Source organism: Vidua macroura, chromosome 7 (assembly GCF_024509145.1).
Source record: "Vidua macroura isolate BioBank_ID:100142 chromosome 7, ASM2450914v1, whole genome shotgun sequence".
Taxonomy (NCBI): domain Eukaryota; kingdom Metazoa; phylum Chordata; class Aves; order Passeriformes; family Viduidae; genus Vidua; species Vidua macroura.
The window spans coordinates 4,728,245-4,743,704 of NC_071577.1; the positions used below are offsets into that span (position 1 = coordinate 4,728,245).

General features: G+C 41.3%; 1 protein-coding gene across 5 annotated transcripts in view; it reads right to left on the reverse strand.

The window, feature by feature from the left end:
* UBE2F (ubiquitin conjugating enzyme E2 F (putative)) overlaps positions 1 to 15,460 on the reverse strand; it is a 56,181-nt gene that overhangs the window by 20,402 nt on the left and 20,319 nt on the right. For 3 of the 5 annotated variants that reach the window (XM_053981881.1, XM_053981883.1, XM_053981884.1), the window contains exons 6-8: positions 15,009 to 15,079; positions 11,046 to 11,103; positions 1,978 to 2,010 (exon numbers count right to left, since the gene is read on the reverse strand). In XM_053981881.1, the coding sequence (XP_053837856.1) occupies positions 1,978 to 2,010; positions 11,046 to 11,103; positions 15,009 to 15,079 (162 nt within the window). The remainder of the gene's footprint in view (positions 1 to 1,977; positions 2,011 to 11,045; positions 11,104 to 15,008; positions 15,080 to 15,460) is intronic. The other 2 variants (XM_053981882.1, XM_053981885.1) reach the window with 1 other exon arrangement.

The window sequence follows — 15,460 nt, forward strand, 5'->3', positions numbered from 1 at the left end:
GAATAAGACAATGGAACAAAGCAAACAGGGCAGCAAGGGCAGTGCCATTTCATAATTTCATTCCTGCCTCGCTGGTGCCTCTGCCAAAGGTAAATGCAAATGAGTCATTTGGTAATTGGAAACCAAATCACAGGGCAATTAAATGGCAACAGCACCAGGGCATTTAAACCCTTCTGGCATGGGCCCCATGACACTTCTCCCTGGAAGTGAGAGCATTTCTATTGGAAAACTAAATTTTGGAGGAACAGTCAAACTTGCAGGAGGCGCAATTCCTGTTGATTTTTGTTAGAGGGCAAAGTAAACCTTGAAAAAAACCTCTGCAAACAGTGTGCTGATAAAGAAGGGGTTTCCTTAATTCCACCTCCACAGAAAAGCAATTTCAATCTCTCTGGGAAGAAACTATGTGACCTGGAGCCTGACAGGGAAGTTTCAGTGCTCTGGGAAAAACAGAGCCTAGAGGAAAAGGAGTGCAAAGATCCTGAGAACTAAGGACATGTGGGGTCAGGGAGCAGAAACAGTCCTAACAAACCTCAGGCCTCCCAGTTTAATCTCAAATACTAACTTTGGAAGTAGAAAGGGTCTAGGGTTACAGAGGAGAAGAGGAATCATCATTAAAAATAACACTGAATCACAAGGCCCCTGTTCTGTCTGCAGCCCAGATCTTTCCCCAGTCTAAGGTCAGCCTGTGTGAAGAGTGAAAAACCACTGTCCCACAATGTGAAAGGCTCCTGGCAGTCCCCAGCTTGTCTTCAAGCAGCAAAGCCCACGTTTCACTCCAATCAGGACACCCACCCACCTCATTTTCACTCACTTTCTTCAATAAACCCCCCAGTGAATCTGCCAGACCAGTGTGATCCCAGTGCCAGCTTTTCAAAGCCTAATTATGGACAAGAGGCTGGGGGTGAGGGGAAAACAGGAGGGAAGCACAGCTCTTCACCAGCCATGACAAATCCCTGTGGTCTCCTAGGCAGGACCACCCCTCTCTGCAGCTCTTTCCCAATATTTTTATTTTATGTAGCTCTGCCCCTGAGGATTTTGCTTTCTTCCACTTACTTGGCATGCACAGGTAGACTGACTGTGGGAAAAAAAAGTGAACTGCAATTCACTTTTGCTGGAAAAGCAAACGCTCTCCAAACTTTTACATCAATTTACCAAAGAAGTGTTGAAAAAAACAACCAAGACTTTGGATGCCAGGAAATCCAAGTTTCCTTCTACACCCTGGAGTGGTTGGGGCAGCCCCTCCAGAGGAGAGGACAAATGTAGCCACCACCTTAGTGCTGCTCTTTGCTTTCTCCTGACCTTCCCACCCAGCAGCAATGGCTGAGGACAGGAATCCCTACAAAAGGTAACTTTTGTAAAGACTTAGCTTCTCTCCACTTTTAGGGTAAAAGCAGCTGTTGCATCCTGCCTGCCTCTTGCAGCTTCCTGCCCTCTGCTCCATTTTCAAGGTGCACCTGCAATTACAGGTTCCTTGCTCCCAAAAATCTTTTAAAAAAAAGGGGAGGCAATGGGATCCCTGAATAAAATCACATAAATTCTGTGACAAGTCAGGTTTTATGCTAACAAGGAATGAGACTGCAGGGCAGTCATTAACTCTTAAATAGGATTTTTTAAAAAAGACGAAGACCAACACAATTCTTTCTCAGAACAGCACACATTTCTATTTCCTGCAAATTAGCAGAAAGAGTTTCATACTGTGTGGAAGATCCCAAATAATTTGTTATCAAAATATCCCCTAATATTTCTAACCAAAGGAAAATCCATGTACAAAAAGCTGGCATTTCAGACAGTCTGGAAGAGTTCCACAAACAAAAAGCACAATTTGATTTCATACTTGTCCAACCAACACCCACTGAAGCCAAGGGAAATAAAGACCAAAACTTTTACAGGCAACACACAAGGTTGTCATTAGGTGATGCTGAAACTAAAGCAGGCAGGAAAAAGAAAAGGGAATGTGCAAAATATTCCTTTACTTACAGTAAATAAAGAGTTTAACCCCCAGACAATATCCTGCAAAGAAAAACACAGTTAGACAGGCATTTCAGGAGTTTAGAACGTGTTCACAAACTTTATTTTTCTATTAATACATGAAATATCTGGAAAAAATCTAGATTACAAGTTATGTTTTACTAATTTAAATCAAAATGCTGAAAAAGCTTTCCCATTTCATGGCCACTTGATATTTAGAAGTCACCAAAACCAAATACTGCATATTTCAAACAGAAGGTCAGAGCTTTCTGTGTGTATTCCTGTTGCTCCTCCCTTCAAGGAGAGAAGTGATACCTTAGGATATGCCACCAGCTGAAAACTGCACTGCTTAGTTTAAAGGCTGGGTAATGAAAATTAATTCAGCAATCTATTCTTAAAATTAAAGAGGGGTCAAACAAATACTTGAAACTGTCAAAATATGAGAGAAAAGAGGGTGAGCTGCAGTAGGAGTACAGAGAAATACTATTCTTACGTAAGCACGTGTCTCCAGTCATTCCACAGTTAAATTTACAATAAAGATAAAGCCTCAAAGTACCAAACTTCCTATGCACAGCAAAGAACTTCAATAAATGAGTATATTTGAGCTTGTTTCCTGTTCTGGGCCCTGTGCTGAGAGTGTGGACCACAGAAATCCATATCCCTTAAGGACACTGTCCAATTACACCCTAATGAACAAGACACGATGTCAGCATTCCGCAGCCAACGGCCTCTCACGATCCAATTTCCCTCTGCTCTTGCACAAACAACCCACTCACTTTATCTGCTTTTAAAACATCCATCTGCCCAGCAGGGATGGCACTGTCAGCCTTTCCAGCCTCAGCACCTTCTCAAGTGTGGCAAAGGCAGCAACTTTCCAACGTGGCAGCACCGATACATAAACTGCACAAAAGGGGTGACCCAGACATTTCATTCCAGTTATCTGTAATTTTTAAGACTCTAGTGCTGAGCAGTCATCCTCACTCCCAAAGAACAACTCTGCCAGTTCCCTGGCAAGCAGGAGAAATTGAACATTTCAATTTTAATTAGTTTATTATTCAATTGTTTCAAAGAAGGGATGGAAATCATTGTTTCACACTTTATTTAAGCTTCTGTGCTTGTTCAGCTGCTGGAACAGACACCAGGCACAGCAGAGGCCAGCAGAGCATGGTATTAAGGACACCTGTATTAATCCTTGGGATAAATAATTAGTACAGTGCAGTGATGTGCCAAAGTCACAGATTAAAGGAAGATTTGTTGGCATGGAGAGCAGCAAAAGGCAGGAAGGTCTCAATTTCCACTTGATTCTCCCACATCCAGGGATCAGAGGGTGCTCAGCAGCTCTGGGCAACCCCTCTGCACCCAAACGTCAGGATCCCATTCCACTGCTGCCCTCCAAGGCTGTATCGTGCTTCAGGGAGGCAGAGTTGCAGGGAAAAATGACATTTTCAGAAGTTGCTTTCTACCTACACCATGGCACAGCAGGCTGCAGTTGCAGAATGTGCTGCAGAACCACAACACTGAGCATTAAAACCATCCTGAACAGGTACAAGGCCACCTGAGTACTCTGAGGTCTGGCCATTTCTAACTCCTGAATGCCAAACCTGCATTCCCAGGGGTACAAACTCTCCACAGCTGTTCAAGCACCAGCATGGCTGAGAAGGAACAAACCAGGAGCAAGTCAGTGCCTTCCAAAATCCTCAGGACATCATCTTCTCCTTACTCTGAGCAGTGCTGACCCCCCTGCTCTGCCAGAAGCTCCCCAGACACCAGCAGAGCTCTCTGCACACAAAACTCCTTCTTGTCCAATACAAGCTCCAATACCTCACACAACTAAATGCTTCAGCTCAAAAAGGAGATCTGATGTCATATTTTCCCATTATATAATCAATTGTTCCCAAATTCTTATTTGCTGGACCCTGGTTTTAATGCTTTGGGGTGCCTGACTCATTTGGGCTGGTTTTACAGAGTTCTATTAAAAAACAAAGAAGGAAACATCAAAAAAAAAAAACAAAAACAAAAACAAAAAAAAAAAAAAACCAAAAAAACACAAAAACCTTTGTACAGGCACAAGTTGTCAGAATGCTGTACATCTCCACTGCCACTCTAGACAAAAAGCATAACAGGATTACTATTCTTACTGAATAATTTACTTGTGATAGTCTTAATACCATTTTTGATGTTTCCATCTATTCAAGTTTTATGATTTGCTGGATTCATTTTATACCCTTGCATGGCTCCATAAGAAATAATGCTAAATTACTACCAGAGGACAATTGCTTTTTGTAATGAGCTTGAGGCTAGCCTGGATTTAAGTCTAGGATATTGAGAAAGGGAAGTGGGATGGAACAGATGAGCAAAAGTGAAGCAAGTATTTGGTATTTGAAAAACTCACCACTGTTGAACTGCAGAAATAATCACCCTGCACTGCTGACTTCAGCAGAGCTGTTGGCTGCATGCAGATAAGCACCGGCCTAGATGCTTGCTTTGGGTTTTCCCAAGGAACTAAAAGGATGTACAAGCCACTGAAGATCTTGTCACATTTAACAGCTCAAAAACTTCTGTTCCCCTTCAGTGTAATAAAGCGTCAAGCTTGGCTTCAAATATTTATTGAACTTGTGGCTTAAATAGCCTGAAAACAAAGTTAAGCCCACGTGCAGGAGTTTTTAAAGGTGATTTTCACAGGGAGGAGCATGGCAGGTGACCCTGAAAATGTTCATGGTGCACACCTTGACAGTGGTGCACTTCAGTGAGACCCCACTTGTACAAGATCAGACATCTGCACCTGACAAAGCTGCTTCCTTTACAAAGCTGCTTTTCTGAGACTTCTGCTCTGGGTTTACCATCAAAGTTACAGAGCACAAGGGCACCACTGCTGAGGGGCAGCCACAGGGCAAAGCTGAGAGCCTCTGCTTTTGCAGCAAACCTGCTTTTTGTGCTGGACCTGCAGCCTGGGCTGCCACATTCCTGGAGCTGCTTTATCTGGCTCCTGCTCCAGCCTGCCCAGGCTGTCCCTGTGTGGTGTCCCAGAGGTTTGCCATCAGCTCAGATGTCACCTGTGGGTCAGATGCCTTTGGGAGTCCAAGGCAGGTCTTGGATATGCAAATGGATTTAATTCACATCTGTCCTGTTAGTTCAGAGGAGACAATGATGGTATTTGAAATCAGGAACTGGGGCTCCCAAGCACAGCGGCACCTGGTTAAATCCACAGTGGGTGAGGGGAACACAGAATAATGAGGGAAGCACACTCTGCTCCATGGCACTGCCACCATCCTGGGCTGGAGCATGGGGAAGTCAACACAAGCAAGTCAGAAGATCAACTGACTGCTGTAAACACCCCTTTATAATTGTCCCTTTTCATTCTGCACTATTTTTGTGCTGCATGGGAGTGAAAAGTTACACTAAACGCCTGGCAACAGATTTGTTTACGGCATGCCAAACGAGGAGAAAATGCTGCTGCTGCAGCAGTGTCTGAAGTTCAAGAGCAGTGACTCAAAATCCTCAATGCAGCTTTTGAAACAGCCTCTCCTGAGGCCAGGGAGTCTCAAAGCTTTGCATTTCTAGGAGGTCCTAACTCAGTCACTGATCTTGCCAAGTGACAGCTCTCAGAGCCACTTCACAAAAGCAATGCCACTGAAACCATGCCACGGACAAGGGGTTCAGAAAGACAACCACAAGACACTTCTGGACAGAGAGCAAACATGGAAACTGTAAATTAAGATTAAATTAACATTTTCCAGTTTACCTCAATGTTTCTGAGGTATAGAATTAATTAAGATTACATTAAGATTTTCCTTTAACAGGCAAAGTATATTTAATACATTAATTTAAGAAGAGAGCAAACCAGAAAAAAGCACCTACCAAACTTCCAATCAAAGAAATTCCCTTAAGGGAGGCAAGAAGCATTTCTGATCTAACAGACTGAACAAAACAAAGCTCATTGCTAAACCATTCTTTATAAACAAACTATTTGACCCAGTCAAATGAACAAAAGGAGCAGCAGTCATTTATACAAGCACATGTTTGAAGCAAAATTTTTGGTCTGTTTTAAAAAGGGCTGGAAATGCCCCTGTAAAATCCAGCTTGCTCCAGTCCAGGCCATGCATGACCAAGTCCTGGGGCAGCTCTCTGCTGTCGTGTCTTGCCTATTTACCACCTCAAAGTGGTTTTCCTCCTCCCTTCCCTTCTTCCACTAGCTGTTAAAAACAAGCCCAGCTTCCCCTCCTCACTGCAGCCTAAAAAACCAAGCACACTTCATCCCACCCCACCAAATAATCACTGGTCCTGGGGATAAAACAAAACTGTTTTCCTTCCAGAGACATAGGCACTTTTTAGCTTATGGAAAACCTTCTTCTCTCCTAAGCTGTCTCCTCCCAAATAAAATCTCTTTTTATCTTTCCTCTCCTGCTCCTCTCTAATCTTGCAAAAGTTGAAAAACATTGTTTCCACCTAGAATAAGATGATAAAGTGAATGCCACCTTTCTTCAGCCACCCACAAAAGCCACCTCAGTTGTCATGTGTCTGTCATCCCTGCCTGTGCTTCCCACCCAAACACAACAGCAGCTCCCCACGGGGCTTTGGGTAACTTAAAAGGCATAAACTGCTCCAGTTAGCAAACACAAAACAAGGAGGAAGGCTGGAAAATCATTTCTTTTGTACTTAAATATAGGAGGGGAAAGAAAACAGGACCAATTCCAGGCTGTTCCTGTCCCAGACCAAGGCAGCTGTGAAGTGCCAAGCATGCAGAGCACTCCTCTCCCATCCCTCACTTTGTCACTGACTCCTTGACATTTGTCCCCGTGGTTACTGCAGGGCAAGTGGATAATCCTGTGGAAATTGTTCCCTGGGGAATTCTCTGATAGCTTCTTAATGAACTACACCACAGTGATTAGAACACTGAAGCCATCACCCTCTGGAGACCAGTGTGCTCAGTGCATTAAAGCTGACTCCAATTGAATATTCAGAAATCAACAGTTTGGGGAGAACAAGCATGGTTTAATTACACCTACTGAGGTATCTCATCACTCACATGTTCATAAGAGCAGCTACTGTACCTAAACCAAAGATTTGGTTTTGCCAGAGGACATTAAAGACAGAAAATTAAAATTTTGCAAGTCTTTTCTGAAGCAAAGGCTATTAGAAGACACTGAGCTGTGTATTTTCACCAGTCTGGGCATGTATGGAGGAGAAAAAAATAAATCACATCTTACAATACTGATAAAGCAAATTTATAATGAAGTCAAAATACAACACAATATATCCTTGGAAAAATACTTCCCGAAGCTTATTTTAAGAAAAAATAAGACATTTAAGAAAATGTCAGATCTACACAGAAGATTGTCTTCAGCAGTTTATAGCTTCTCTTTCCAAATACTGGGTCTGAAGTTTTTGTCTGGGGCTTATTCACTTTTTAGAGGTGAGGAAGACACATAAAAAGACCAGCTCCAGAAGAGGATTTGAATAAATCAATAGCTGTACAATGTTATCATAATGCTGAGAAAAACAGCCTGAGCAACAAGAATTAATGTAACATAAAGCATACAGGTTTCTTTTTTCCCTTCATCCTCAAGACAGTGACAGTTACTTTATTGTCTGTTTCAAACACTTCTCTACACTAATTACAGATGATTTTGACAGCAGACCGTCTATTTTCCTTAAGATGATGGGTGAAAGTTTTGTACTTTCAAAACTCCTCAGGTTGATGCTTAAACATTGAGGTAAACTGGAAAAATGAAGTCAGGACCATCTGATTTATTTCTCCAAGAGATGAGTTTGGCATTTGGATGATTCCAAATGAAGTCATTCCACTGCCTGAAGACAAGGGCAGAACCAGTGAACCAAACAGGACAAAGAGCTGCCATTTAGAATTAAAACACTAATTAAATAAGCAAGGCTCCTAAGGATCAACTCCACGTAGCAACAGTTTACTGGAAATGAGTCTTAATTCCTTTTAGATCAGGTAATCTAATAGCACAGACAGATACTTATTAACCTAGACTCTGGAGTTATGGGAGAGAAATTCCTGAGAAAACTGTGGTTTCCTGTAGGTGGGCATGAAAAGCTGTCTGCAGATCTGTAGTTTAAGACTACCTGGATGTTTCCTGCCCCTGGCTCTCCTGAGAGCAAGAAGACAAAAATGACAAAACCCAGCACTTGGAACTATGTGAGTGAAAAACTGAAATGCACATACACCTAACAAACATGGAAAGCCTCCAGAAAACCACCCAGCTAGCTGAGACCAGCTGGATCTCTGTGAGCACACAGCTACAAAAAGAAGAAAAAGGACAAATATTCCCTGGGAACATCCATCATACATTTTTAAACACTGGTTTTAATGTTCATATGCTCAGCCCTCCACAGAGTTGCCCAAGTGTGCTTTGATTATTTTTCAGGTCCATCAATCAGCCACTGATTTATGAACCCATTTCCAGTTGCAGTTAGTTAGAGGTAACTGCAGAAGGAGCCTGACTTTTAGAACCAGTCAGGCATTTAAAATACAGATCCACTTGTTCAGTTCTTAAAATCAATCACCTGAGATGTTTTCAGAGCAAAATGAAAACAAGCATTTAGGACAAAGCTGAGGAAAATTAAGGAGAACTAACTGAGCTAAGCAGATGATAATCCTGGCAAATAAGGTACATATTGAGGTCTAAAAGGAGCTACTGAAGCACTGAGGAGTTTGAAATTGAAATTACTGAAGGGTACAAAGCAGAGTAGCAGAGTAACAGCAACAGTGTGAAGTCATATGAGGTATTTAAAAGCTGGTACTTCCAGTGACATTAAAAAAACCTGAGAATAAAATGGAATTAAAGCCATCTATTTGCTTTCTTCCTGGGAAACTTTCATTTTGACCATCACACCTAAAAACAGGAGAAAAAGCAAGCTCAGACACTCTGAGCAGGGTCCAAAGTAACTGCAGCAGTTTCCAGATTTGTGAATAAGCTGCTTTAGAGAGGAAAGTATGCAATAAAATGATGCAGAACGTGACAGAATGGAGACTGAAAGTTAAGTAAGCTCCTGTTTAGCTTAGTAAACTCATGTTTAACTACAAAGGAGCAGAAGGAACACAAAGATCAGCAAGAAAGCACTGCAGCAGTGTTCACACAATCCACAGCCTGGACACCAACCACCACCAGAAATTATCCAAGGGTTTGGGATTCTGGAGTGTTTCTATGAATAAAAAGTGATTTTAACAGTGCATATATAGACAGGCTGGCAGGTTAATGTTTTAAACCTGTTTCAGGGTAAGAGCCCAACTCTGCTCAGAACCTGATTTCAAAAAGCATCTAATGCAGGAATTCAGGAATAGCACATTCTTTAGTGCCTTCACTCACACACAGGCTGCTCTGCACAGTGGTCCATGGAAACGTGTTCCCAAGCACAAAGGGAAAAAAGATAAAGCTCAGCACTTGGTAACCTGAAGAGAATTCAATCAGGGATGAGATGATGCCAAGTGCAAAAAAACGCTGGGAAACAAAACTGAGTTAGGTCTTCCCCCCTCTTGAAGAATCCTCCACACTGTTAAAAATACATTCTATGAGGTAAGTTTTCCAGACAATTTAGCAGATTTTCATTTTTATTTCAGAAAGTTTCTTCACGTTTCTACCCATTTGATACTAAAAAAAATATTGTAAAGGTCACAACAGTTTATTTTGAAGGATTTTTCATAAAGCTCTGCTGTCACCACAAGGATTCAAAACTGAGACACAATCAAAATCTTGAGCCTTCTAAAGGGTTAAGCACAAAAGCTCCACACATGCAGCTGCATTCAGCATGGTTTGTGCATGGAGCTTCTCATGTGTATTCTCTATTTGGATGGCTTTTCTAATGCCCTTGGAACAGTTTTTGTGGTAGAAGGACATGCCCACTCTCAATTTAGTTCTTTAGGAGTAGTTCAGACTGCTTTATTGGGTAGGTCTGGGTGCTATTCTTCCAAAAAACCAGGCTGACTTCATATTCTTGACAAATTAAATACTGACTTTCAAGTGCATAACAGGCCCAAGACTGGATTCCTGCCCACAGTGCTTCTGTGCAAATTCTCACTGCTCCCCTTGTGGTGATGAAAACCTGTAAAAAGTGAGCTCACAACTGTGGTCCTTCAATGGTCAAAAATACAAAAATCCAAGGAGGACATCTGATTTTGTCTTTTTGAAGTTAAGCTACTAATTCCTTTTCTCTTGCTGAATCTTTCATTTCAACAATCACAGAAAAAGCTCCCGTCTTTTGGGTTTCTTGTCCACTTGTATTAATTTTTTTAATGGCTGAAGCGTAAAACTTTATCTGAATGAAAGTACAGGGACAGGAACAGAACTGGTAAATTAACTAGTTAAATTACTCAGTGCCTTGATTTAACCTAAGATGAAAAACAAACACAAAGGGCAAAACAAAATCACACCAACTGATGAAAAAACAACAGGGAAAGACTGCTTAAGAAAATCCACCAAACAAAACACTCATTTTACTTGCACAACATCACATGCTCACCTCAGGAGATGTTTTACAGATTAAGAAAGTCACAGATCTCATTCATAGTGCCAAAGAGCAAACCAAGTATCAGATAAAGGTCGTTTTCAATTTGCTTTTTGAAAGAGACAAACACCTGATGTGTACCCTTTATCCACCTAATGCTGTTAAAGCTCTGCAAGAAACAATTCTGGCAGCATTCCTGGGAACAGCAACAGGAAGATAAATGGCCTGCTCAGTGCTCTGCACTGATTTTGTCAGGAGTATCAATCCCATGGAAATTACCAGGGTTATGGATTGCTGTTCACAGGATGCTCTTGTGTTTGCTGCCTGGGTGGAAAGCAGCACACCTTACAGAGTGTGGGTTCTCAGAGTCACACCAGCCTCCAAAACCTTGGATCGGAGCAGGCTGTGTGCAGCCACGCCAGAACTCCCAACATTCCTACAATCAGCACTGTACCTGTTCCACTGCTGCCACCAACACTTGCTGAAGGACAAAAACCTCACCTCAAAAACCTGTTCTTGAGCAAACCACATGAGCTGATTCTTTCCAAGGCCAGGAAAGGATTTTTAAAGATGTATTCAGTTTGATGGACTTTTCCAAAAAGAAACAGTACCTTTAAGGTTCTAGTTGGGGCCCAGCCAGTGCCATCAATTGAGTGTTCTCTCAACAAACTGGAAAAAAAAAGACACACAGATTATACAGAGCAACTTCTGCTTCAACTGCCTTTGTCAGAAACCTTCTCAGAAAACATTAGGAAGTAATTGCAAGATAAGATCTAATTCTTGCACTATTTATATCCAGGTAATGGAATTTTAAACCCCAGGAGTTGGGATGTCTGCCTAAAATTGCCTTCTACACAGTGTCATTACAGAACTCCCCATCTGAGCTCAACCTCTGTCAGAACACCTGAATTATTTTCCTCCAGCAGCACAAGTGTGACAGAAATGCTTGTGACAGGCTCAACACTGAACCCTTTTTTTATTCCCTGATACATGTTAGAACATGTGGATCTCTGGTGAAGAGACAGCCTTGCAGGATGACCCATCTCTCACCAAAACTGGCATAAACCAATCCAAAAAAGGGTGTTTTAGGGAGGGATATCTAATTAGCAAAGAGAGGATCATCATCCTCTATTGTGTGAAAGGACTTCAGCTTCCTACAGGCAAAGATAAGAAAGTGGGAGAGTTTTAGTCTGTCTACTCTGGAGGAAAAACTTATAAAATAAATTTTTATATATTATATATTATTTATATATATTTGGATTTTTTATATATATATTTAGAGAAAGAGATATAGATAAATATATATATATAAATAAAATCCATAAATAAATATACAATATATGTATTATAAAATATTACTTGCATTTTAATATGAATATTAACATACAAAATACAGAATTTCCTATATTATAGTACATATTAAGCCCAGTGAAGCTGCTGACCTATTTGCAAGTGGAAACCATTGAGGTGCTCAGGCATTTCTGGACCTTTCAGATCCAAACCTCAGCAGTTATGGGAAGGAGATATACTGGGGATCAGAGCACAGTTGAGAAATAAGCTGAAGTCTTGCTCAGAAAAGTAATAATCTGAATGAAAAAAACTCTAAGAAACTCCTTGAAGCGTCATTTCACAATCACACCTTCCTCTGTAAGGAGTCACCTGAAACAACTCACACAGCAAAGCACAAAAATTCACCACCAGCAGCAGCTTCTGCTACTGAAATGACAGGGTTCAAGTGAAACAGTCTTAAACTATAAGGTTTTAGCAATTTCCAGGCTGACAGGTATTCAGTAATTTTTAAATTACAGCAGATGACTAGATCATACAGGTTATGTAGTTATCTAATGAACACAGCAAGTTTATATCCAAGGAAATTCAATCCTTGTTCAGTGCAGAGATCCTAGGGAACAGGATGATCAGCCTGGACAAGCCCATTCCACCTGAAGTGTGCTGCTCATCTTATTTCTGTGCCTTTCAAAAGATAAAATATGCCATTACCACTTGTGCAACGTTCAAAATAACATCTCGTGGCTGCAGTTTGTCTCCATATGACAAAAGCAAAAGAAGCTTGCTTTTTGTCTGCTCCTTATCAAATTGTGCAGCAGTGCTTCCATTTGCCTCTCCACACACCTCACTGGGAAATTCCAAGCGAGGGGGAAGTTAACACACCAAATAAAATCATAAAAATATTCAGTGACAGAGCACCTGAGCATGGGCTAAGCCTCATGGACAGCCCTGCAGCTTCCCAAGGCCTCAGAGCTCTCCTGGCTCAGCTCCAGCTGGGACACCACAGCCAGACTGAGGAGACACCTGTACCTCCCAGAGCACTCTGGCAGGAAAGCAGGGAAGACACAGAAGTGTCCCTTTGGCATGATACTCCTCATTTGCAGTAGAATTGGTTTTAGAGCAGCACCCTCTTTCTCCTATAGATTGGGAATGACCATTAAAGCCCCTCAAGAGAACATTTCCCCAGATCTAGGGAGACCTCCCAGCCTATGATTACAAATCATACCTCAATCTGGGTTCCTACAGGCAGACTGAAAACCACTGCTTTTCAACTTTCAGTAACCAAAACAGCCCCTGATGTGACCAGTCGGCTGCCCAGCTTTCATTTCAACAAATATCTTCTCATTCTGTGAGTAACTCCTGCATGGCAGAATGCTCTGAGGATTTTTTTTCTTTTTAAATACACACATCCTAAAGAGATCTTTTTAAAAACATTCCATGAGGTAGGAACTGCATGATTCCAGTAAGTGTAAAACCTTCTGAAACTCGAGCTGATCCAGTCTGCAGCTTAAGTGACTACAATTTACTGTAAGGAGAAGATCAGTCTGAAGAAACCTCCATTTTTTCTATCCACATGTGCAGTGCAGGTGATATCCAGTATGGGCCAGACCTAATTAGGATCTGTCATTAATAATATGGCCCAGGGTAACATAAAGCACAGAAAAATACCACTTTTCCTGCCCACAAGTTTAACTATTTAGAATGTTTTCATCCAGGGATGATTATCAAACCAACACATACCACAGCATGAGGTATGTGGGGGGAAAGCACTGATGATTTTCTGCCTTTAAAAATAACTGAAGCTACTTTAATGCAAAGACTCTTGTGTAAGTTGATTGCAGATACTATACATAGAATGCATTCTCTGACAGGCATAAAGCAATTAAGTTATTTTAGTTTTTCCATTTAGTGCCAGACATTTCCAGGGTTGGATATGTTGAGGAATCTGACAATCCAAACTGTTTCAGTGCAGATGCAGAAAGCATGCTTCCACTTCATTAGAATTATGATGCTCCAAACACCACATTCCTCTCTTATAATTAAAACCATTTCAGGAGATGGAAAAGTGTGGCTGCCCCACCCCTGGAAGTGCTCCAGGCCAGGCTGGATGGGGCTTGGAGCAACCTGGGATAGTGGAAGGTGACCCTGCCCAAGGCAGGGGGTGGAATGGGAGGAGCTTTAAGGTCCCTTCCAAGCCCAACCACTCTGGGATTTTATGAATGTGAAGCTCAGAAGATGCTGTGCTACAGCTGGAGCTTCAGCTTTGGTTTGGTGCCTGGTATTTGCTGCTCCCTGGTTCAAACACCTCACCTGTTCATTCCTTTACCTGCACTCAGAACGTTTAAGTTTCTTAATGATGATGAGCCTGACCCGCCTAGGGAAGGCAATAAAAAACTTCATTTTCACCAGGACTTTCAACACAGCACTAAAATGATTTCTCAGTCTAGAGGAAAAAATCAACTTCTCTTTAAGCACTGATTTGCTACACATGGTGACAACCAGGCTGGATTTTCAGAACAGCTTTCAATTCCACTTATGGGCTTTGCTTCTGCTTCATCTGCCTTTCCTTCTGTGTGCCATTAACTTGAAAAATGACAGGCAGGCTTCTCACTGCTGTTTCTGTTTGGTTTCTGGCCAATTTCACCCTCAGGTGTTGAGGATGAAATTGCAGAGTTTCACAGATTGATTTGGAAGAGGAAACATTTACTATCAAGGAAACCCACCCAGCAAGAGAAGCCTCTCTGGCAAGGTAAAGCTTTCAGGTTTCATATCCTGACTTATCCTGACCTCAACGCTGCTTTGTTATAACTGGCACATGTGTCTGATCAGTGGATATGAAATATTATATTTAACAAATGGCAAACAAAGAATAATTACTGTCAAACTTTAAGGAACACTTTCTTCCTTCCTTTTTGAAACAAAAAGAATTTTCAAGCTCTTAAACACACTTGTGCATTAAAAGGTAAAGCCTCAAAGCCTCCCTCAGGGCCTGAGGATGATTCAGTTATGAGGGAAACAAAACTACATTTTGTTTAGGCTAGAGTTTACATTTTTACCCCATTTTTTGTTCTACAAGTAGAAGAAAACACTAAGTCTGAACCTGAAAAGCCAGGCTCTCCATGGTCCCTACAGCACAGCAAGAATGAGACTGTGAGTAGGTTTTTATGCTCCTAAAAGTTACATGCAGAATCAGCACAAAAAACCACTGTCATGACAGTTACATCCAATATTTTACCAAACAGAGAAACCTCCAAGGTTAAAAAACTCCAACAGAATGTTGTTCCTACCTTAGGCAGATTTCTCCTGTCTCTGTAATGTTTGGGTGCCAGATTCTTGTCAAACATTTTACCTTTGGAGGCTGCCAGGAGAGAAAATAAATTACTGTGTTATCCTTTAAGATAAAACCCTGTTATAACTCATAAAACAGAAAAAGGCAAATATATTTGATATTCACAGCCTGGGTTTGTATGTTTAGGGCAATGATGCATTATCTGCAAGAGCCAAAACAGACTTCTCTGCCCTTTTAGCTTTTCTAAACTCTTCATAAAAACCAGGCTTGGTATTAGGCTTTTCCTTAGAAAAAAATCACTTTTAAGAAAGCCAAGAAAATTTACTCCTTCAGGGAAAACAAAACCCTTTAAGTCATTCAGTTTCTTCATACTTAACTATTAAGGCACTAATTTAAACAAGAAAAACTTCACCAAGGCTTGTCCAAATCAGGGATTTATTAAAAAACAGC